General features: G+C 38.8%; 2 protein-coding genes across 3 annotated transcripts; one reads left to right on the top strand and one right to left on the bottom strand.

Moving 5' to 3' along the window:
• Positions 1–272: 272 nt before the first annotated feature.
• On the top strand, positions 273–3704 carry LOC149818847 (LRR receptor-like serine/threonine-protein kinase RPK2). Its single transcript, XM_089984903.1, has one exon. The coding sequence runs from the start codon at positions 385–387 to the stop codon at positions 3499–3501; it is 3117 nt and encodes a 1038-aa protein (XP_089841029.1). The 5' UTR covers positions 273–384; the 3' UTR covers positions 3502–3704.
• Positions 3705–11529: 7825 nt separating this feature from the next.
• Positions 11530–20356, bottom strand: LOC149818848 (glycerophosphodiester phosphodiesterase GDPD6-like). 2 transcript variants are annotated; one of them, XM_089984243.1, is made up of 8 exons: positions 20235–20356; positions 17696–17874; positions 17352–17535; positions 16954–17028; positions 14979–15088; positions 13109–13327; positions 12186–12341; positions 11530–11950 (listed from the first exon to the last, which is right to left on the bottom strand). In XM_089984243.1, exons 1-8 carry the CDS (start codon positions 20341–20343, stop codon positions 11699–11701), a joined length of 1284 nt encoding a protein of 427 aa, XP_089840369.1. In that variant the 5' UTR covers positions 20344–20356; the 3' UTR covers positions 11530–11698. The 2 variants fall into 2 exon arrangements, with proteins under 2 accessions (XP_089840369.1, XP_089840370.1); XM_089984244.1 differs by lacking the exon at positions 16954–17028.
• Between the last annotated feature and the right edge of the window lie 4226 nt (positions 20357–24582).

Consider the following 24582-nt stretch of genomic DNA (forward strand, 5'->3'; position numbering starts at 1 on the left):
AACCTAACGTGGGCCGTGTAATCAACAACCGAACGGGTACCCGACTCGATGTTCACCCCCTAAGCAAAACTGAATAAGTTTCGGGGTGTTTTCGTCATTTCAAAATACCGTTCACACGATCTAACGGTTCTTCTTCGTTGAACGTTTCATGTGTCAGACTCTAATGTAGCACCAACGAGTTCGAGTACTCAACTGTAGTTTCTTCCACAACCAAGGGCATTTTTGTCCAAGTGGCCCTTGTCTTCTTCTCCTTGTCTTTCTCTCTCATGCTTCAGTGAGAGAAGAGGCCTTCTTTCTTCTTTCTTCCAAGTTCCAGCCCTACGTTTAGGGTTTCCTGAACCACCAAGCAACCACTCTCACGGTAGAGAGAGAAAGAAGAGAGAGATGCCTGATCCTCCGAGGAGGCGAGTTCACCTGGCCCTCGCGCTCTGTCCGCTGTTCCTCCTCCACCGCCTCGCCCTCGCCAGATACGACGGTCCTCGCGACGACCAGCTCGCCCTCCTGCGGCTCCGATCCTCCCTCGACGACCCCGCCGGCCTCCTCTCCGGGTGGAGCCCCGCAGACGCCGACGCCTGCGCCTGGTTCGCCGTCTCCTGCGATGCCGGCCGCCGCGTCGTCGCGCTCAACCTCACCGCCGGCGGAGTCAGATCTTCTCCCGTCCGTGGTTCCTCTTCCTGCTCGGCCCCTCTGGTTCCGGCGCCTCCGCCCGGGGCGAAGAAGCTCGCGGGGAAACTCTCCCCTTCCGTCGGAAGCCTCACCAAGCTCAGGGTTCTGTCATTCGCGTTCAACGAGCTCTCCGGCGGGATCCCGCCGGAGATCGGCGGCCTTCGCCAACTGGTGGTGCTCGATCTCAGCTACAACAGGCTCTCTGGCCCTATTCCGGCGGAGATTTCAGGCTGCTCTGGGTTGAGATACCTCAATTTGGCCGGAAATCAGATCACCGGGACGGTGCCTGGGTTCTTGCCGCGGTTGAGGTGGCTGTTTCTCGAGTTCAATCTGCTTTCCGGGTCGATTCCAAATGAATTGGGGCGCGATTGTGGGTACCTAGAGCGCCTTCATCTCGCCGGGAACCGATTATCTGGCGGTATTCCGGTAACTCTGAGTAATTGCCGGAATCTCCGGTCTTTATTGTTGTTCTCTAACGTTTTGGACGGCTCTATTCCACCGGAATTGGGCAGGCTCTCGGCTCTCGAAACCCTGGATGTATCGAGGAACAACCTCAGCGGGCCGATACCCGCAGAGCTTGGGAATTGCCTCGGGTTGTCGGTCCTCGTGTTGGCGAACTCTTATGATCCTCGATCGTTCGATACCGGCATGAATTCGTATTCGGATGGAGATAAGGGCGAATTCAATTTCTTCGAAGGTGGGATTCCGGCCAATGTGACGTCTCTTCCCAAGCTTAGGATCGTATGGGCACCCAGTGCAAATTTGGAAGGAAGCATTCCTTCCGAATGGGGAGATTGCAGCAGCTTGGAAATGGTGAATTTTGCGCAGAACCTCTTCGCGGGGGAGGTGCCACCGGCCTTTGGGCTATGCAGAAATCTGGTCTTTCTTGACTTGAGCTCCAACCGATTGATTGGGGGTCTCAATGAGAAGCTTCCCGTTCCGTGCATGGCCGCGTTCAATATCAGCAGAAATCTGCTATCGGGCCCAGTACCCAGGTTTGTCGATCATGGGTGTTTGGGTAGTTTGCCAGTGGCAAGCGGGCACGACCTCTTCGATTTCGATTCTGTGTATTCGTCGTTCTTTACTTGCAGTTTTCGCGTCGGTAGCTTGCTTCCTGCACTTGGGGATGATGGCGATATTCTGTTCCATGATTTTAGTGAGAATAACTTCACTGGTGTGCTTCCTTCGATCCTGCTTGCGGCGGATAGGTTGCGGAATCGCCCTGTCTATGCGTTTTTGGTGAGTCGAAATCTAATCAATGGGCCTGTTACCGCAAATTTGTTCGATATGTGCAAGAACCTTAGCGGATTCATCGCCAACTTGAGCAACAATAAGATATCTGGTCAACTTCCTGCTGAAATTGGTGCTTGGTGCAGCTCTCTGAAGACACTGGATTTGTCTGGTAATTCTATTACCGGAACGGTGCCTCCAAGTATAGGGAATTTGGGTTCCTTGGTTATCCTTGACTTGAGCATGAACAAGCTGACTGGTTCGATACCCGCGGAATTGGGTCATCTGAAGAACTTGCAGTATGTTTCGTTGTCAGGGAACAACCTGACGGGCAGAATTCCACCGGGCTTGGCTCTCTTGCCTTCTCTGAAGGTCTTGTCGCTTAATTCGAATCTTAGTTCAATGCAATGCGACAATGCTGCTGGCAACCCTCTTCTTCAGTCGTGCATATCTGCAGCAGTATTGGCATCCCAATCATCTGTTCCGCAGGGGCAAGCCGGGAGCCCACCACGGTCTGCTTCTCCTCCATCAGATAGTGCGCCCAAGGCGAACAATGGGTTCAATGCTATAGAGGTTGCGTCCATTACTTCGGCATCGGCCATAGTTTCTGTTCTTCTAGCTCTGGTTCTTCTTCTCTTGTACACCAGGCGATGTGCACGAAGGGCAGCAGTAGGACAGGGGCCGGTTAAAAGGGAAGTGATAACTTTCTCTAACATAGGAGTGACGCTAACGTACGACAACGTCGTGCAGGCGACGGGTGGCTTCAATGCGAGCAACTGCATTGGCAATGGGGGTTTTGGAGCTACATACAAGGCGGAGGTCTCCCCTGGAGTGTTGGTCGCCATAAAGAGGCTCTCTGTTGGGAGGTTTCACGGAGTCCAGCAATTCGAAGCAGAGATCAAAACGCTCGGAAGAGCACGGCACCCGAATCTCGTGACCTTAATCGGATTTCATGCCAGTGAGACAGAGATGTTTCTTATATACAACTACCTACCAGGAGGTAATCTGGAGAAATTCATAGAGGAGAGGTCCAAGAGAGCCGCTGATTGGAGGATGCTGCACAAGATTGCTCTGGACATTGCCCAGGCGCTCGCGTATCTGCACGATGTCTGCGTTCCCCGGGTCCTTCACCGGGACATCAAGCCGAGCAACATACTGCTGGATAACAACTTCACTGCGTATCTTTCAGATTTTGGGCTGGCTAGATTGCTGGGCGCTTCCGAAACACATGCAACCACAGATGTGGCAGGAACGTTTGGCTATGTTGCTCCAGAGTATGCAATGACTTGCCGGGTTTCTGAAAAGGCCGATGTCTACAGCTATGGTGTTGTGCTGTTGGAGTTGATCTCTGATAAGAAGGTGTTGGACCCATCGTTTTCCGCCTATGGGAACGGATTCAACATTGTTGCATGGGCATGCATGCTTCTTAGGAAGGGTCGTGCTCGCGAATTCTTTGCCGCAGGGCTTTGGGATGCAGGCCCCCATGACACCTTGGTGGACACATTGCACTTGGCTGTCAAGTGTACTGTTGACTCCCTCTCGATCCGGCCTTCAATGAAGCAAGTCGTCCAACGGTTGAAGCAACTTCAACCCCCAGCGTGCTAGCAGATTCATCCAAAGATTTAGCAAATTTCAACTGTGTGGAACAGATGCCAGATCCTGTGTAAATTCATGCTCCCGGTTACCTCAAAATTTTCAATCTGTTCGTTTTCTTTTCCTTTTAGCTTTTCAGATTTTGTGTGAGTTGTATTTCCATTGAAAGAAAGGTGTAATCCTCCTGTAATATAATGCAAAGAGTTTTCGTTTGACGTCTTTTTTCTTTTTTCCAACTACGTAAACTGATGATTATGTTGCAACCATTACCAAAGTTCCACAAATTTGCCATTTATAGTGTAGATCAATATGTTATTTCTCAGCCATATATTTGGCTCATGCTGAAAAATTTGTTTTTCCAAAATCTAAAGCTGAAAAATTTCCACATAAAGAGTAATTTGTAGCAATACAGAAAGTAATTAGGACATGATGAGCCATCATCTTTTAAGTTTTTTGTGTTAGTTTAGTTGATTTGATTTTAACCAATCTTAATTCCAACAGGAACCTGCAGTTCGCTTTAGGAAACATGGTGTTTAAATAGATACTTCCAAGTTCTGTGGAAATGTTGCCGAAACAGTGAATGGAGTGGATAATAGTCCCCCTGCTGTTTTCCTGTCGATACCCAAGTATTTGCAATGACAACACTGAGAGGATCTGTCTTCATTTCTGACCAAATCATTCAAACCAAAATCTGCCTAATGAATTGTTAAAAACTTGGTTGTTTGTTTTGTTATACCTTATTGTCACTGTCATCTGCTGAAGCTGGCCAAAGTATCAATGTTTGCTACTGCATCTGCCGCAGGCTTGATACTCTTATACAAGATGATTAGTAGCATGGCTGTTGGTGTGACAAGTGAAAAAACCTCAGGTTTTGTCTGTAGATTTCTGTCACAGATCTCTTCTGCATTCAGTAGTTTGCGCATCTATGGTTAATTATTCTTAGCCATCTTGTCACAGTTTTTTCTGCTATTTGGTCAGCAGCAAGACAGCAATCAAATATTCGGATCTTGAATTAGATGTTACTAGAAACGGCAACACTGCAACACAATGTGCATATTGCATATGCATGTCCTGGAAAGCTAGATAGCATATCTTTCTTTTAAAGATTCTTGGCATCAAATGAACACTTCCAGAAATTGGTTTTACTTCTCAATGTAATGGCGGTTACTTGAACATCGTGGCATGTCATTCAGCTCTTTGCCTGTTTCATCTGCTAGGCCTTTGTGTGGCTATCCACTTTCTGTGGAAGTGAGCCTTATCATTGTTTCTAAGGATAGCATCAAACCATATAATGCATAATGCAACTCGGAGCTGATAAACTTGTAAAAACTCTAAACTTATACATTTGAGTTGGATTATAGGGTTCTGTGGATCATATTTGTGCACTGGTTCTTTCTTTTTGTGGAGATTGATCAGATATTAGCAGCAACTTGAATATTTTTCAGATACTGAATTGGCTGGCAATAAGCTCACAACCTTCATCTGAACAGGCCCCTCTGAGGTATACTTGCTAAGTTGTCACACTCACAATATCTTTAAGCTGCAACGTGTTATTGTATTCACCTTAAAAGGATTTATCATTTTGTGCGCAGTATTCAGTGATATGGTCTTACGCACTCAACATTGTCTACTTAGTGCATTCTGAGCAATTTTTTTGGGTCAGATGAGATGTGTGCTAGACAATCTGAACCGATGCCATCATGAGGACAGTGTTGGTGATTGTTCGTATCTTAACACCACATACTTTCATCATATAGCCTTAGGTGGTACTCTGTTATTGTATCGACCATGTATCTAACAATTGGTGGTGTAGAGATGACAGCTATAAACAAGGTGTGTGAACAAATACAATACTAAAGCTACTAAGAATAGGCGCATGTACTGTTGCTGTTGTTGGTTGAGAATTATTTGCATATATTTATTATATACTGAAAACCAATTTTTTATCTGTTACCTGAGAACTTTGGGACACGAATTGATTTGAATGCGTCTTGTTCACATAGTTATTGTAATAATACCATGAATAAACAAATAACAGACATCTTACCAATGTTGCAATAGCATCTTTTTCAGTTCATATCGCTGGATTCTTTCGCACAAGCATGAATGCTCTGCAAATGACGTCCTACTGTAAGTCAAATCAGCAAGAGATTGCCAGGGAGTATCCTATGCAGTTTATGTTCATCATGATCTGGCATAAACTTGAACTATGTACTATGTACTGCCGTTTTTTTCATAGCTCAACAGCGTGAACATCTAATGCGTTCTTGAAAAACCCACAAATATGCCAAAATCCTTTGCATGTCCAAAATCACTGATTCTGGATTTTTTAGAATCATTTTACCCTGCAAAACATATTTGCATGGTTCTCGACATTGAAAGAAATAGGTTTCTAACCTTTAGATATGGTTAAAAATATGGTTAAAATTACTGAGAAGATTCACAATATATTTGCACGGACTCACGTTCATACAAATATATTGTGAACCTCAGAATATCTGTTTATTTTCTGATAAATGTCACAGAATTATAATTTTGCAATGACGAAATATCAATGAACTGCTTGACAAGTGATGATAAAATATGCGAATTCTCGTCAATTATACACATTTGCAAAGAATAGTTCTCATTTTATTGTTTTTAACATGAAACTACAAATTGTTTTACTTTTAAATTCATTTGAAGTTGATAAGTCATAGATTGTCATTAAATATAAAATACTTACTTTAAAATGGTTAATATTTTTATGTAACATATATTAAGTTATCATTACTTTGAATAATCATCAATCTTTTTAGATATTCATACCAAATTAATGCTAGTAAAACCTCTGCATAATGAATACCAATACCAGTACCCGTACCCTGGCAACTATAAACAAAATCATAAATTGTCAGAAGTCGAAAAGGGACATTGTTATCCCTAATCAGGTGACTGTCCCCACACAGGAAAAGTAAAGAAATTTTAGATGCAAACAGAGAAACAAAAAACAGACAAGATTGGTAACTGCAAAAAAATAAGTGTCCAAATAAAGACAATATTAGAGGTGGGGCAAAACATTTCTAACCTTGAAAGCTCTGCATGATTCAGTGAAGCAATAAAACATCGCAAACAAACATTCCCCATAACAACAAAATCGCAGGACCAATTGATTAGAAGAAGCCAACTTCATTGCTTAAAATTAGGGATTATCATGCTGCATGCATGTTCCTACTTTACCATTTTGCTTTCAGGACAAGAAACTCTCCATGCACAGGCTGTCAAGCCAGCCAACACTAACTACTGGTGGCCAGAGTGGCTTCGCGGCCAAAAAACCCCACCAACATAAAACTTAAGCGCATCTGAATCACATAACCGAGCTCCGGTCACCACAATCATACAACTCAGTGCTACAACTATGAATATCTTCATTAAAAACGGTCGAATGAGAATGGTTAACAACATACATGATTTGCAATATATTTGAGCAGACTTCCTCAAGTCCGCATAAATATATTGTGAACCTCTGAATATGGTTAAAATCACCAAAAAGATTTGCAGTGTATTTATGCAAACCTTCTCATTTTCACACAAATATGTTGTGAACCTCCAAATATGGGTAAAATCACCAAGTGGATTTGTAACATATTTGTGCGAACCTCCTCACGTAAACATAAATATGTTGCGAAGGTTCGTACAAATATTTTGCGAACCTCCAACTATGGTTAAAACCACCGAGAAGATTTACAACATATTTTCGCAAACTTTCTCACGTTTGCACAAATCTATTGCGAACCTCCAAATATGTTTAAAATTAAGCTTAAGAGATTCACAACATATTTGTGCAAACTTCCTCACGTTCACACAAATATGTTGCGAATCTCTAAATATAGTTAAAATAAAACTAAGGGGATTCACAACATATTTGTGTGAACCCTCCTCACATTCACATAAATATATTACAAACTTACTATGATTAAAATCACCGAGGATATTTGCAACATATTTGAATGAACATCCTTACGTCCACACAAATATATTGTGAACCACCAAATATAATTAAAATCACTAAGAAGATTGACAACATATTTAGGCGGACCTTCTCATGATCGCACAATTATGTTGTGAACCACCGAATATAGTTAAAATCATAAAGGAGATTGACAATATATTTAGGCGAATCTCCTCACGTTTGCATAAATATATTGTGAACCTCCGAATATAATTAAAATCACTGAGAAAATTCACAACATAGTTGACAAAAATACTTATTTATATGATTATAAAATTATGTGATTATAAGATGTCAATATATTTTGTATGAATGTTGAAAGGTCCATATAAATATCCTTCGTTTGATTTTAATCTTTCAGAAGTTCATAAAATATTTATGTGAATATTTACAGGTCCGTGCAATTATCATGTGAAACTCTTGATTGATTTTAATCTTTCGTAAGTTCACAAGATATTTGTGTGAAGATCGGCCGACCCACATAAATATCATGAAATTTCCTTTAGTTTGATTTTAACTATATTTGTAGGTTCACAATATATTTGTTAGAACGTGAGAAATTCTACACAAATATTCACGTTTGCACAAATCTATTGCGAACATCCAAATATGTTTAAAATTAAGCTTAAGAGATTCATAACATATTTGTGCAAACTTCCTCACGTTCACACAAATATGTTGCGAATCTCTAAATATAGTTAAAATAAAACTAAGGGGATTCACAACATATTTGTGTGAACCCTCCTCACATTCACATAAATATATTACAAATTTACTATGATTAAAATCACCGAGGATATTTGCAACATATTTGAATGAACATCCTTACGTCCACACAAATATATTGTGAACCACCAAATATAATTAAAATCACTAAGAAGATTGACAACATATTTAGGCGGACCTTCTCATGATCGCACAATTATGTTGTGAACCACCGAATATAGTTAAAATCATAAAGGAGATTGACAACATATTTAGGTGAATCTCCTCACGTTTGCATAAATATATTGTGAACCTCCGAATATAATTAAAATCACCGAGAAAATTCACAACATAGTTGACAAAATACTTATTTATATGATTATAAAATTATGTGATTATAAGATGTCAATATATTTTGTACGAATGTTGAAAGGTCCATATAAATATCCTTCGTTTGATTTTAATCTTTCAGAAGTTCACAAAATATTTATGTGAATATTTACAGGTCCGTGCAAATATCATGTGAAACTCTTGATTGATTTTAATCTTTCGTAAGTTCACAAGATATTTGTGTGAAGGTCGGCCGACCCACATAAATATCATGCAAGTTTCTTTAGTTTGATTTTAACTATATTTGTAGGTTCACAATATATTTGTTCGAACGTGAGAAATTTTACACAAATATGTTGTAAATCTCCTCGATAATTTTAACCATAGCTAAAGGTTTGCATAAATTTTAATTATATTTGGAGGTTCATAATATATTTGTGCGAACGTAAAGAGGTTCGTGCAAATATATTGTGAATCTCTTCGATGATTTTAACCATATTCAAAGGTTCACAACATGTTTGTGCAAATGTAAGGAGGTTGACACAAATATATTGTGAATCTTCTTGGTGATTTTAATTATATTTGAAGGTTTACAATATATTTGTGTGAATGTTAAGAGGTTTGCGCAAAAATGTTGCAAATATTTTCAGTAATTTTAACTATATTAAGAGGTTCACAACATGTTTGTGCAAATGTCAGGAGGTTCACATAAATATATTGCAAATCTATTCAAGGATTTTAACCTAATTTAAAGGTTCACAACATGTTTTTGTGAACGCCAGGAGGTCCACACAAATATGTTGCAAATCTTTTCGATATTTTTTAACTATATTTGAATGTTCGCAACATATTTGTATGAATGTCAAGAGGTCTAACAAATTTGTTGTGAAAGGTAAAATGATCCTAAAAAGTTGAAAATCAATGATTTGGAACATGCAAAGGTTTTGGTATATTTGTGTGTTTTTGCAAAAGCACCATTTTTATAAGACAATACAATTATTTTTCACACACACACATATATATACAAACCTTCTGATGTTCGCACAAATATGTTATAAACCTCTGTATATGGTTAAAATCACAGAGGAGATTTGCAACATATTTGCATGGACCACCTAGCATTCAAACAAATATGTTGCAAACCTCTTGATCTTCACACAAATATGTTGCTTATCCCCTTGGTGATTTAAACCATATTCGAAGGTTTGCAACATATTTGTGTGGTCTGCGCAAATATATTTGAAGGTTTACAACATATTTGTGTGAACATCAAACAGTTCGCAACATAATTGTGCAATAAATAGAAGGTTTGAACGTCAGGAGGTTTACAATATATTTGTGCAAACATCAAGTGGTTCACCACTTATTTGTGTGAGCATAAGGAGATTCACAACATATTTGTGCGAACATCAGAGGAGGTTCACATGCAAACACTAGAGAAGGCTCACAAATATATATACATATATAGTAATGTCAGGAGCTTTGCATGTGAAAGTCAAGTCAAAGAAGGTTCACATGAAAGCGTCAAAGGAGGTCTCCAAAGGGTAAAAATGTTCTAAAAATTTCAAAAATCAAAATTTTAGATAAAGAGAGGATTTTGGCAAATTGTAAGATATTTTTGAAAAATGCACAATTTTACCAGGACAGTGCAGTCATTTTTCATAAGATATATTTATTACTAGTTAACAAGCCTATGTGAGTAGAGCTGAGCATAACACTCATTCTTCGTGTTTGGCTTGCCAAGCCTATTTCATGAGTTGGAACGAGCTCTTTACAAGCTGAATACAAGCCGAGCCACTAGCGGCTCATCTCCTTTACCGCCGTAGCCCTAGTTGTCGCTGCATTTGCCATTCTATCATATTCAACCCACGGCTTTTACATATATTGTAGATATGCTTAGTTAGCCCTGACTAATCATATGATTCAATATGAATCACACGAAGTTACAACGGTATATCCATTTGGAGGAATACTGAAATGCACCTGGAGAGACAAGTTTTGGGAGATGAATAGCACACCAAGAGCATGTGTATCCATTTGGCCATCAACAAAGACTAATGGTTGATACCAATAGGGGTCTGTTTGGGACCCTCGAGGATCTGATGAGGCATGGGGAGCCACTAATCTGGTTGTGGGGCCCATACCCACATCCGAGGAATTAAAACGATAGGGCGCGTTTAAATGCATCACATGTGGACACGTGTGTTGCACCCACAAATCAAACTGCGGATGAACGTCCACGGGACACTTTTTTCGCACCGACCCCCCCCCCCCCCCCCCCCCCCCCCCCTCTGAAACGGTGGGGACAGGATAGTTTTTTTTAATACGTCCAGGATGAACTAGACAGTGTGTCCCGGATACAAATGATCTAAGACACATTTGGAGGGAAAATACAGTTATTCGGACTAGCTTAGGGGGGTTGGGCCATAGATACCCGGCTTTCAAATCCCATCCCTCGGATTTGAGAATTGAAGCATTCATACATGACCTTAACCTCAAATCCATCATGAACCTGTTTATATGAGACCATGCTATATCTAATTCATCAGACTTGAAGCATTCATATATGACTTTAACCTCATATCTAACATGAACCCATATGGTATATCTAGTCATTAGTTGGTGTTGCATCAGTTGGGTGTGGATCTGTCAACCATAAAATTACTTCCAACAAAAAATGAGATCGACTTTTAGGGTCCTTTTGTTACCCACCCACCCACCCACAGGAAGGCACTTTCCCGTGAAAGGAACACCCACGAGAGAATGGGCTTTCCAGTGGGGGAAGGTGTGACTCCATCTTCACAAGAAAATAGGGCTTTTGCATTTAATTAGCGAGCCCCGCTGCCTCCTTCTCATGGGGGTGTTTGTTTCACCCCACGTGAGAAAGAGACCCTCTTTCTTGTGAAAGAGGCTGAACAAAACAGATTTTAGGAGATAAAAGTACCAATTGCATCTAAATCTAATGGAGATCTGACATTGGTTTGCTACCCTTAGGTAGATCCAATCATGAGCTATTCAAAAACTTCTTTAAATTCCTTGGAAAATCCAGAGAATAATCAATCATGTTCAATATTGCTTGCTTTGCAGAGTAATGTTTGACATGATGTGAACTGCCAAATCTGATAAGGAATTTCAGACATTCTCCTTTTCAGAATTATACAAAGCCCATCTACGGAAAGTCATTCAAGGATTCTTCATGGGCCTTTTGAAGGAGGAAATCATTGATCCAATCTTATGCAACAAACCTGATGCAGTTTTGTCATCTTCAGCTGAAGGGGATGTCCACACTTGAAACTTGTGTAAGCTTCCGGTGAAATCCGTGAATAATCCATCAACTTTGATATTGTTTATCCAATAATCGTACTCAGCATAGGGATCTTGGTGGAAGTTGAGATGAAGAAACATATATTCATTCCTGTAGGTATATGGATGCACCTGAAGTTTCCATATAATAAGCTCAGCAACTTTATGCAAGCAAAATACATTAACTGTTTTCAAATAAAAAAGAATGGAATTATGGGTACAAAATAATGAAGTCTGCTGAATGGGATGCATGCAAGCTGCACAAATACGTCTGCAACGCCACTGTCATTAAGAGAGGCTAAAAGATGAACTTTTGCTGGTCATCAAGGAGCACAAAAAGATAAGCATTTACAGGAAGATACTGTACCTGCAAATTATGAGCATGTGCTTTGGCAACAAGATCAGTAGCTGTTCTGAGATGATTATTTTCAGGTGGGACGACAGTATCTTTCCATGGTCCAATACCAACCACATAGTCTTTTATGAAATCAAAGTATGCATCTGAAGTGACCTCCAAATATGACTGCACACAACAGTGGAGAATCATTAACATGGGCGCTCCAAGAGCTATAAACTATTTGCTCCATTAGTAATGTCACCCAATAGAAAACCATCTGCAGTAAATGAGATTCCTCTTGAAAAAAAGATGTGAGAAAAAAAACAGAAAAAAAATCCTACATAGTCAATATGGAAAGAGATGAAATTAACACCATAGGAGACTAGGACATCACATCACGCTAGTCTCCTACAGAAGCTACTGTAATTGTTGGATCAAGAAAGACCCATGAAATTCCTATATTATAGGCACAAACACTAATAAGAGCTTATTTTGTTTCAGTGGGTGGGAGGGAAAGTGCCTTTAGCATGAAAGGCATGCCCTTCAAAAAATGCACGTACAGAAAACTGCTTACCAGGGGTCTATGAAAGGGTTTTGACATGAAAATCTGCTCTTCATATGAAAGCATGGCCCCACTCAATCGTACGGGAGGTGTTTGTTTCACCCATACTGGGAAGAACTGTTTTCATATGAAAACAGGTAATTTTTTCATGGGATTTGGTGAAACAGATGGGCCCTAATTACGAGCTGGGAAACAAACATTGGGGTTTACAGAAGACCAACTTTGCAATTTCAATATTTTCACAAAAGTGTCATAACTCCTAAACATAAGATATCAAAATATGGAAGGAAAAATATCTGAGCTTTCATTTGACACATGTTCTAAATAATAATTCATGGAGAGATCTCAACAGTTGGGCAATCACATCTACAAAAAGAGGAAAAGGACAAACCTGGTTTGTGTCCTGAGTTGGTATGGTAACATCATCAATCAAGAAGATTTTTGGTGAATCTGTCAAATTTGAAACATATACAAGTGAAGTTGGTGCAAAAGATTGGATGAATACTGGTTGCTGCAGCCACTCCTTTGACATGTATTCTCCCTTGTAACCATATGTCAGGAGCGTCTCAATAAACTTGTCTTCGAATCTCTTCCCATCTGCCCATTTGACCTGTAAAGAGCACATTCCTTTATATAGCATTTAAAGGATTTCAAGTCTAAAACTATTAGCACAGGCCAAATGGAAAATGGAAAGGAAATTGGTCTTTTCACAAACTAAATATTTGAAGCTGCAAATGTACTTTAATAGGTATGTTCAAGTTACACATGATGAGCCGTAAGGAGCAGGGAAAATGAGGATTTTCTTTCTTTTATTATATATATTATATTTTTATCAATTGTAGTGTATCAAAAAAGGATGAATGATGTTTTATTATTTCATGTTGAACGTCATGATTATCTTATTACTGGAGAAGGCTAGAAGTATATCATGGACAAGGTTCCAATTGAGTGTGAGACTAAGCTAATGAATCAAAAGGGCTAAAAACTTTACGCACGAGCACAGAATGATTTAGCCAAAGATTAGAGATCAGGATATTGAATCGGGCTAATTTGTTAATTTCCTGGATCATGGCTATTATTAAGTTTCTTAAAGCATAACTGGGCATATTAGTTCCTATGGATACTGAGCTTGCTCTGATGCTACATATGCATATTGCTTCTGTCCCTAGGAAATCTATGTTACAGCAGATCCTCAAATCATGCATGAATTCATATAAAGGGAAAATTCAAAGGAGATTAGTTAAAATGGAAGAAAAATATCTTGAGTTAGGTTGCATGATGAGATTATTTAATGGATAAAGTAAAAAAAGAAAGCACATATTGAGTCAAATCAATTGACAAAGTTACTGAGATTTAATGAGATACAAAATGCTGTCTTGTCCTCCTCATCCTCAGGTGCCATCTTAATCTGGTTGTAAGTTTGTAACCTGAAAACAAACTATCATGGAGAGGCTTCTGCACTAGTGTTTTGATCAGGAATACCAAAACATGTTCTGAAGATTCTCATGCTAGTAAAATTCTTATGAAAAAGAATACTCCATGATGTGAGGTTGCAGGGATAATAACTTGGAATGCAAATGCGCCATATTGGCTGCTCACAAACAGAATAGTAGGAACTTGATCTGATCATCAAGGTGACTAGACTACATTAGCCACTCAAAGACGCCTTGCTGTTTAATACAAATGCATTCTACATAATGCCAGTGTAGTCATTCGTCCTTACTAAGCATAACAAGATCATCCAATCAGAATGACCCTGATGTGGTCATCAAAGTCAATAAGTTTGACCAATCCAAGATTCTTGGCCTAGAACTGCAGACCAATACCAATCTATTTTTCTCTATGCCTCAACCAAATGATCATGCCGAGAAAACACTTACAAATAGGAATATGTTGCACTCCTTAGTTTTGTAAACTGTGACACTGATTAAATCATTTTGAACTTGAGATGAACCAGATAGGTTGTGGCATTTGGCCCAATAGCTACCCGCTTCATTCCTGGGTTCAAAACTTCTTGAAGTATGCATATGTTGAATCCAATCAAAATCTCTCTCTCTCTCTCTCTCTCTCTATATATATATATATATATATATATCATGTTCAATTTCGGCATTTCAATGGCCTCTAATGCTAAACTGGCATATATAAAAACAAAAAGATACCTGCTACCATGTAAAAAAATGTGTTCTTGAATGATACATAATATATTGCATGAGAGAGCTGTAATCATCTGAACTCATACTTCAGGCCTAAAGACTTACATGTTGGTTGATGAAAACAGGGTTTTTGATTTCAGGGTAGATTCCAACAACTCGTGGTGCATTTAGCGCAATGGCAATGTACTCCTCAAAGGTAATAATTGGGAACTTCCCTGTGAGACACATATTGATCACAAAGGGTAGATAGAAATGGTTAATACTGAAGCCTCAGATGAAGAAAAGGAATTGATCACTATGTTTTAAGTATATGCTCTTATAAAAATAAAAATACTTCAATGTAGTGCAATATGATATGTTGAATGTAACACTCTAAGGAATGTAAAATGTTGGTTCACAGGTGTTGGATGCATCCATTCTCACATCCAAGGCCACAAGATTGTGCCAAATTGTGTTTTCATGCAAATTCCAGTAGCATTAGGTATAACAGCCAAATCTACTATCCATAAGCCATGAAGCAGTATACCCAGGACAATATACTCTTCCCTGTCAAGAGGACCACCAGGTGAGTCATTCATGATTTATTGAGAAATATAGCTCTCAGGTTTTTCTTTTTTGTTTTCATAACATAGTAGCTTTTATATTGAGATTGTATGCAGACTGCATGAAGTACAAAAGCTCTTAAGTAGGGAGACGGTCAGAAGAGCAAGAATGCAAATGACCATTTATTACCTTGATTTGCTTGGGGAGTTATTGTTGAATTTATATCATGTTAACATTAATAAGTCTTTAAGTCATGGTTGGGATATTATTTAGTTGGTCACACAACTGAAAAGAAAACTGTCAGACAAGCCACATCAGTGGCATGAAACTTCATGGAAGACCACCCAGAAAAACCAAGATTAATCAATTGTAAGTTTCTTTCCATAACAATTAAGATTGTATTAATTGGCAATCCTGCAAGGCTTGACTCAACTAGTTCAGTTTTGGTTCATGATACAACTTGTGATGTCCACACAGTCAGTGCATCTAGAACCTTCATTTTCCTTGATTATTATACATAACTATTTAAAACTTTTGAAGAAAGAAAACAGTCCTGCCTCTAAAATTCTAGGAAAGTAACATTTGTCAAGGTTGACAAAGTATATCTCACTTATGAATCCCAACACCTTGAAGACAAGGCTGTCATTAATTATGGACATCCTTATTTCTTTAATCTCCACAGGATTTCAGGTTGCACATACTTTCTGTGGTGCGCCATCCAAGGGCATCACTTTAGTTATCACTGGTATAGATATATTGTTCTTGAATAATAGAGAATAATTAAATCTCAGATGTTAGATTTTTAGTATGTTTCAGTTCTGTCTATTTGACATTATGGGCCTGTTTGGAATCTCGTCACTGGGATGGGCGTTTATGCATTTGGTGGTCCCAAGGTAAAATCTTGGTCAAACTACCTTGGTGGTCCTGTTTGGAATCTCGGCATTAGGATGGGCGTTTAAGCATTTGGGATGGGAAGTGAGGCCCTTTCTCTTTTGTATTTACACTAAATCATGGATTTGGCAGCTGCCACTTCTTCAAATGCACAAACTCCATGAACGCCCATCCCAGCTACAGATTGCAAACATGCACTATATCTCAAATATCACACTCCAGATGGATCAACATTCAACATGCCTGTTATGCAAAGAACAATATGAAACTAGAATACTGTGTTAATGGTACCCATTAGATTTTGAGTATTGGTTTTTGAGAAGGAACTTTCAAGATCACAGCAGCACTTATGTGAGTTTCCAGGACCAATCATTCAAGTCACAGTAGGTGTAAGAGCAAGAAAAATAAGACCAGTCACATAAAACAAACTTGCAACCTGCAATCTGAACATGACAATTATGGTTCATGTGACAACCGAACACCGAAGCACACACAGGCAGGATGGAGTGTCATACAACAACAACAACAACAACAACAACAGCCTTATTGTTAATAATATTGGTAATAAATAATATTCCCACTGTGTTATGCTAGGACACAATTAAAACAGTGTAGATTAAAAAGAAAACATCAGCCTTGATCTGACCATTGTAAGATTGATCACGAAAGTTGTGCCTCTGCTTCACTCTTAATGTCTTGATTTCTTTCAAAGTAAAATCAACTGTACATAAACAAACAAAACATTAGCTTTCTGTTTGTGTGGCAACTCTTAGGATTTTCTATAATAGAGGCCCCATAGGAAGAATATGAAGATACAATAAGGCTACTATGGGCTTCATTCAGATATAATCTTACCAAACAACTATTGAAATGGTGGTAATAAACACACATTCTAGTACTCATGGAATTGAGAACATAAATACTTGAGTGAAGCCCAAAAATAAGACAGTATGGAGTTCCATATTTCAACAAGAGAACTTTGATCTAAGTTTAAACCCAAAACCATATTTGAATTGCTCCACTACAAACAACAAATATCTGCACCTGTGAAGAATCCAGTAATGTTAGACCCCTGGACTTCATAGGTTCTTTTGCGATCGGAAAATTCCTTGTGTTCTGCAATGTCGGTTGTGTCATCAAGACAAACATCATGGAAACATATGAGAGCACCATCCTTAGTGGCAAGGATATCAGTTTCTATGAAGTCTGCACCCTCTTCAATAGCTCTCTGCATGACAAAACCATGAGCTTCAATGTGAATGGAAAGAGATGACGCAGCCGACTGTAAGCCAGTGTAAAAAGAATTGATGACATTCATACAGCTTATAGGGATTGAATTTTGTCCGATTTTCTAGATCATGAAGGCACTATTGGCGCATAAGTCATACCATATAAGCAGCAGCAGTTTCTTCAGGAAGCTCCCCATTTGACCCTCGATGCGCTATATTATATGGGCGAAATGTTTGGATTGGTTGCCGGTTTTCCTCATCTAAATTGCTTGGAAGTGGGTAGAGGGGCCTCCCAACACATGCATCTAAGAGAGTGAGAACAATGATAGGGAGAAACCCTGCCATAAAAAATGAAGTGAATCCATGAATATTCTTCATAGAGAATGAAGCATCTAGGTTATAGAGTTATCAGAGAGATCATGTATTTGATTCTTGAAGCCCAACAATTGAAGCTCGAGAATGATCTAAATAACAATATTAGATAGCACAAAATTGATGTTTTTCTCTTTTTTCTTTCCAAGCCTAATGAGCTTCAGCACCAAAAGCAAGAATAAGAAAGAAAGATTACTCTTGTACCAATGAAGAAGGGAACATAAAACTAAAGCTGATTGCTTTGTCATGGACTCATAACAGCCCAACCAACATGAATTAAGAGCGCTTGACAACCGGGTTTCAGTTGTTTCAGAGATAATAAGATTAGTTGCACACCTCTAAAACTAGTTTTTAGAACTTGAAGCCCAGATGAAGATTAGATAGACCTAAGAGGCTCATCATGACTTGTTAATTCTTGAAACCAAGGAGATTGAGCTTGTCAAGTGGTGAGCCCTCCTCGTTTTGATCACTGACTCTGAAAGTACTGGATGGGACAATCTTATATTAATAATCCAGTAACACTACCTTACTAATTAGTCCTGTAAATGAGCTTCACAGGCCGTCAACATTTTATTTGTTGAGAAAGGAGATAATTACAGCTTTTTATTTGTTGAGAAGGAAATGGACTCAATAATCACAAGCACAAATGACCCTGTAAACTGTGGCTGCAAAGGGAGGAAAGTTATTGAAAGAAGAAGAGTTAACATCAAGGACACCATGTAAAGAATACAACTATATGTATATGGGACATATACTTCTGCAATTCATCCTCGTGTAGAGGAAAGTCTCATCTGATGCATCACCAACTACTCCTAGACAAAAGTTTCATTAAAAACTTACAAAAAAAAAAGGCTTACCTGATCTCAAGCATAAACTATAAAATTTTGGAAGTGTAACCCCACATTATATGTACTATTGATCACAAGGAGACCAAAGACTGGACAAATACTATGTCACACGGACTCTTCTAACAGGGCACCCCACCCGGGTCGCACCCGCACCCAGGCGGGTGCGACACTTGGACACAGCTTCCTTTATGTTAGGTGAAGTCAACCACATTGAGGTCCATTTCTATCCAAAAGTAGATTCAGTTAACCCTAATCAAGTCCATTTTTATCTATATTATATATATAAATGCATAAATGCACAGACATACACAGTGTTAACTTAAAACTGTTAAAAAATATATATATATATATATATATATATATATATATATATATATATATATATATATATATATATATATATATATATATACCGTCCCCGCACCCCCGCACCCAAGTTTTTTTAAAGTGCCGCATGGCTGCACCCGCACCTGAACCCGCACCCGCAAGGGCGTAGCTAGGGGGGGGGCAGGACTGGGCTCTAGCCCAGTCCTGCCTCCCGAAACAGTTAATTTTTTTTTAAAAGCCCAGTCCTAACCCAGCCCTGATTCCATATGAAATAGATTTTTATCCATTTTTGTAGCCCAGTCCAGTCCTAGCCCAGCCGTGACTGCAGCAAATAGTTTGATTTGTCCATATGAAATAGTTTTTTATTAATAATTGTAGCCATTTTTTATTTTATCTCAAAAAAAAAAAATCCTGTTTGCCCCCCCCCCCCCCCCCCCCCCTCACATGAATCCTAGCTACGCCCCTGCGCACCCGCACCTATGTGAAATAGGACAAATAACGAACACCTGAGATACAAAATCCAGAATGTAACAGCAAGACACAATGAACTTGACAATATTAACATATAAGGAGGGCAATATGAACGGAATGTTTAATGTCATAAAACGGGTAAATGAGAAGAATACGAATTTCGGCCGATTTCTATACATTATACTTGAGAGATCACAATGATTTAAACATATTAACAGCGTAGCAAAGTAACCTTGGGAAACAGAAAATCGTTTCTTCATCTCTACTATGAACCTGAATACTAAGGTAAATATAGCAATAACATTATCACGACTAAATAACCAAAAATGGGTAATTAAAGGTTTAAGAAAGTGACTTTTCTATTGTATAAATTATCCAAATGCCTCACTCTCTTTCTCAGATCAATAACATGAAAAAAGTGGTCGGTAGCAATACTATGAGCCCTTTTTTCTTCACAACAGCAACACCAAGGACAATAACGCGAAATGGGAATGTCTCAAACACGAAACAACCCACGTTTCTTTGCCACAGTAACAAAAAGTGGATATGCCACAAAAAAGATCAAAAGAAACGATCTCTCTTCACAAATAACAACCAAGATCAAGAAAACAAGAAGATGGGCATGCCACAAAATCTAAAGGAAACATCTTGTTTACGTCTCCAGGACCTCAAATACTTACAGAGAGGGCAGAGGAGAGGGGAAGCCATGAGAGTCTTCATCGCATCGATATATGCACACAAATGTATATATAAAGAGATACGATTTAGAAACTCGGGACTTTTGCACATGAATTTTCTCCGTTTTCACCAGAGAGGTAGTAGGAATATCCGATTCACCACCTTGATTTTATTCGATTGAGATTGAAAGCCGCCTCAAATTTACTACTTCACATTAAAAGTTTCAACCTCAATGTAACATGCTACCAGAGAGAGGGAGTCAACAAAAGTAAACGACACGGACGGTGAACTCACTGAGAGGGAATCCTCTCAAACTGCACGGACGTTTACAACCAAGATTTAGATCTGCTGTTTATATATCATTCTAACCCAACTGGATCCGGATCCGGATCTAAGTTCATATCCAACCCATTGACATGGGAGCGGATCCGGGTGAGATTAGCAATCCGATCATGTTACTTGAACTACCATTGGAGGTCACCACATATTTGAAAAATTCTCTTCATTCAACTTATTCTCTTTTGGTTGAATTACCATTGGATGTCACGACATATTCTAAAAACTTATTTATAGGTTATTTAATCATGACTATGATACCAATGATGAAAAAAGTGATAGGTTAGGATCGACAAATAACATATAAATCTTATTTAAATAAATTAAATAACCTTTATTTTATAATTAAGTCTAATTATAAATATAATTAATCACATATAAGTATAATTAACCTTTGACAAAACCCAAAATGACTAATAATATTAATTGAATAATACATTAGCCTATCATAGTACACAATTTCATAACTCGGTTTTAACTGGTATTGAGACCCGATTGAATTATTAATACATTAGAGATCAGGTCAATATATCCATCACGATTTCAAGCAATCCAGTGTATTTAAAATCACATGAAAGAGGAAACTAATATAAAAGTGAATATACAAATTAGATATATAATGATTTTCCAATCAATAGGTAAGCATAGTGCTATTAATTGCTCATAACCAATAAAGACAAAAACAATAATTATTAAACCAATCAAGACTTGAGAGCAATCATAATGACATAATAATAAAAAAATCTAATATAAGGACGGTTTGACGGGTTATATACAACGAGTTATCATCCTCACACGGTGAAACAGACACAGATATAGTGTGGCTTTTAATTGATTATTAGGCATGCTCAATTAAAAAAATTTACTGAATCAATCGGGCTATACATAAGCCGCTAGGCATACGTTTAGAACCGGCCAACTAATTTGTTCGTAGGAAAAAAATAAATTCACAGCTACAATTAGATAATCTTATACAATATAATTTAAATCTAAAAAAAAATAAAAATAAAGATAAAAGAGCGTAACCTTCATGGAGCAACACTTCTCCACACATGTTGAAGAAGAAAAAGAAGAGGAAGCACAAGATAAGAACCAAATCACTTTTTACCTCAAACCATTGTCAAGAATTGAAGGGAGCTCAAGGTTTTGTATTCCCGCTTGGTTTGGAAGCAAAACAAATCAGGTAGACCTTGGGATTGTCTCTTGGCTAAATTGCATTAGCTTACTTAGAAGTATTTTCAATGCTCCTCCCAAGAGCCAAACCCATATTTATAATGTTGGGGATCTTTTCTTCAGTTAAAACATCCAACCACACTTTCAAAAAACTATGTCAAACTCTCATTAAGTAATATTAATTAATAAATTAAGACTTTTAAAAAAAAATTGTAAAGATTGTAGGGATACAAAATAATATTTAATAAATCTAGTTTTTACGAACATGCTCACAAAAACATGATTTCTAAAAAACTTGTTTGACAAATCATGATTTTAATTCAATATACTTAATTATTATTGTATATTAACATAAGTCACATTGAAAGGCATACTAGGTTTGACTTACATGGTGTGCTTATGCTAAGTACTGTAACATGTATTAGAGAAACCTTGTTTACCCAACACATGGACATATTGGCACGTCAATTATCAAATACATAAGTTTGCTTAGCCAATTCAAACCCAAAGTCCACCAATGAGTGTTGTCTCCGGCAAGTATATGTGTTGCATATTTCACGATTTTATGCCAGGTTCTTGAGTGATTTCCCCATATTGATACTGTGAGTAGGTCCATCTTTTAAATGCATATTTTTCAGAAGACCCTAGTACACGAAAAATAAAAGACACACTGCATCACTGTAATGCCTCGAATTTTCAAAATAACACTTTATCCAAATTTTATAGATTATTTTTTTTTCTTTGCAACAAAATTTAGAAAAGACTTTAGCAACGAAAATAGACAATAGTTGGTCATCAATTTTAGAAAAATGTCAGTCAGGTCACAGGTATGTGGTTAATCACTCATTGTCCATCAAAATATTTCATTTAAGCAAACCAAACAGATTTATTTATTACAAGCAGTATTATTTAGTAAAGCAGTACTAGATAAACTGAGTTTGTAAATGAAATGTCTAACAAAATCTGGAGAAACCCTGAATCTTGATGCCGCCCTTCTTCGCATCACACACCGCAGGTTGAGTACCTGTATCCCCCATAAAACGGGGTTATAATCATTCCTGGTATGGTAGAAACACATTTCAATTCTAACAAGTATAATATGTTGAAGACATAAAAGACCACTCTAAGGCCATACTTGAAAATATCATAGCTCAAATCTCTATCACTTAGCGTATAGGTATCCCATAAACCGAAGTAGGAGCTCCTCGAGCCTAGCGTAGCCATACATATACAATTTGAGTACTTCACCTGATCGGTCCAATAAAGTACCGAGATCAGTACCTTACATAAGGTGATGCATGAGTAGTACTAACATACATTCATTCATTTGTCAGTGTACCTGTGTCACGGGCTTACTTTTTTCAATAAGCCAGTGTGACGTGACGATCCTTCCTTACTGCCGCAAGCTTACTTATCGCTCTATCACGGGCATAGAATGCTTCGCAAACCCGCGACGCGCTAAGCTGCCCAAGCTTGTCAGTCTAACAGCCAAAGGCCGCGTACCAACACCTTTCCATATGCTGAATCATTTTCATTGGCCCTGTGCACCACCCCGTGCACAGCTGCCTAGCAGAAGCTGATCAAGCGCATTCCCAAATGCGCATTCCATGTAGTCCATACCGCTTAGTACATAGTCGTCCCATATCAGCTATCACTTTTGAAAGAGGCATAAACTTTGCCTTAGCCTTACGTGTCATGGAGCGTATTGCGACTCCATGCGCACGACATAACAAAACCTCGCCACTGAAGGAACAAGTCCTTGCGCCCCTCAGTCCGAAAACTAGTTGATGATTGAACACCATAGCAAAAAACACCACCCAAACTCATTCGTCGGTGCCTAGGCATTCACTCGCCTAGCCCTGAGTCACCATAATCGGTTGGAACCACCTAAGGTGATTCCTGGGGGAATTAGCCCTAACCCACACACACCCCTGTGCGTCCAACCACTATGCGTGGAAAACATCTTGCAAGCCGAGAGATCCTTAAGCAAATCTCCAAAGGCAACATCCTCTGATCCGCTGACACTGCTTAACTGAATAATGCTCCATGTCTATGTCGCCACACAACGATGCACTAAGTATGATACCGATGCCTATCGCATGTCGTGCTACCACCGCACGTCACCAATCAAGCAAACGCATACTGCATGTTCTTACACTTGATGCATTTTTATTTAGTAGAGCTCCGCATTGCACATACCTCATTCCGAAAGATCGGCCTGAGACATTCACTCCCACCCAAAACCATTATCGTTCTCGACAATGCGGGTGCAGGTAAGAACACAGTCTTTGCTGATATGCCAGTTTTTCTTTGTACTTATCTTTGGTTTACTCTTTTTCTTCAACCTACTTAACTTATTCTGGTTTACATCTACCATCATCGCAACCTTTAACATGCCAAGTCTTATACCTTTAACGCATCATCGATCACTTAGATAACGGTCTTCTGCTTTATCAACATCGAGAATTCTCTACTCGTGAGACCCCAATACAGTCTCAAACACAAGCGGGTTATCATCGCTCGCACAACAAACTTGTCATCTTGATGCTCATGGTTGGGGTGCCTTTCAAACCCAACAAGGACAAGTCCAAGCCCTTCGTGGTCATCATAGAGAAAGATGATTACCAATGCGTGTCGCAGGGATATCAACTCCTTTAAGCAATAACTTGTCATTTTCCACTGGTCCAAATTAGTCCTCAAGTGGAGGGACACCTGCTTGCGTATCACCCTAATGAGGTCTTCCAAAGTGTCTTCCTGGGCACTCGTCCTCACAAGGGCACTTTGCCTCAATGCTGCACTCCACTCCCGAAGTAAGCACGCTAAACTCTCTCTCAGAGTCAA

Source organism: Nuphar pumila, chromosome 13 (assembly GCF_984573655.1).
Source record: "Nuphar pumila chromosome 13, dmNupPumi1.hap1.1, whole genome shotgun sequence".
In the NCBI taxonomy this organism is placed as follows: Eukaryota; Viridiplantae; Streptophyta; class Magnoliopsida; order Nymphaeales; family Nymphaeaceae; genus Nuphar; species Nuphar pumila.

Coding starts and splice junctions, on each gene's coding strand:
- LOC149818847 (XM_089984903.1), top strand. CDS start 385: ATGCCTGATCCTCCGAGGAGGCGAGTTCACCTGGCCCTCGCGCTCTGT.
- LOC149818848 (XM_089984243.1), bottom strand. CDS start 20,343: ATGTGCAAAAGTCCCGAGTTTCTAAATCGTATCTCTTTATATATACAT. Junction 17,536..17,695: donor AAACTGCTGCTGCTTATATG/GTATGACTTATG, acceptor TTTGTCATGCAG/AGAGCTATTGAAGAGGGTGC. Junction 11,951..12,185: donor CACATGCTCATAATTTGCAG/GTACAGTATCTT, acceptor TGGAAACTTCAG/GTGCATCCATATACCTACAG.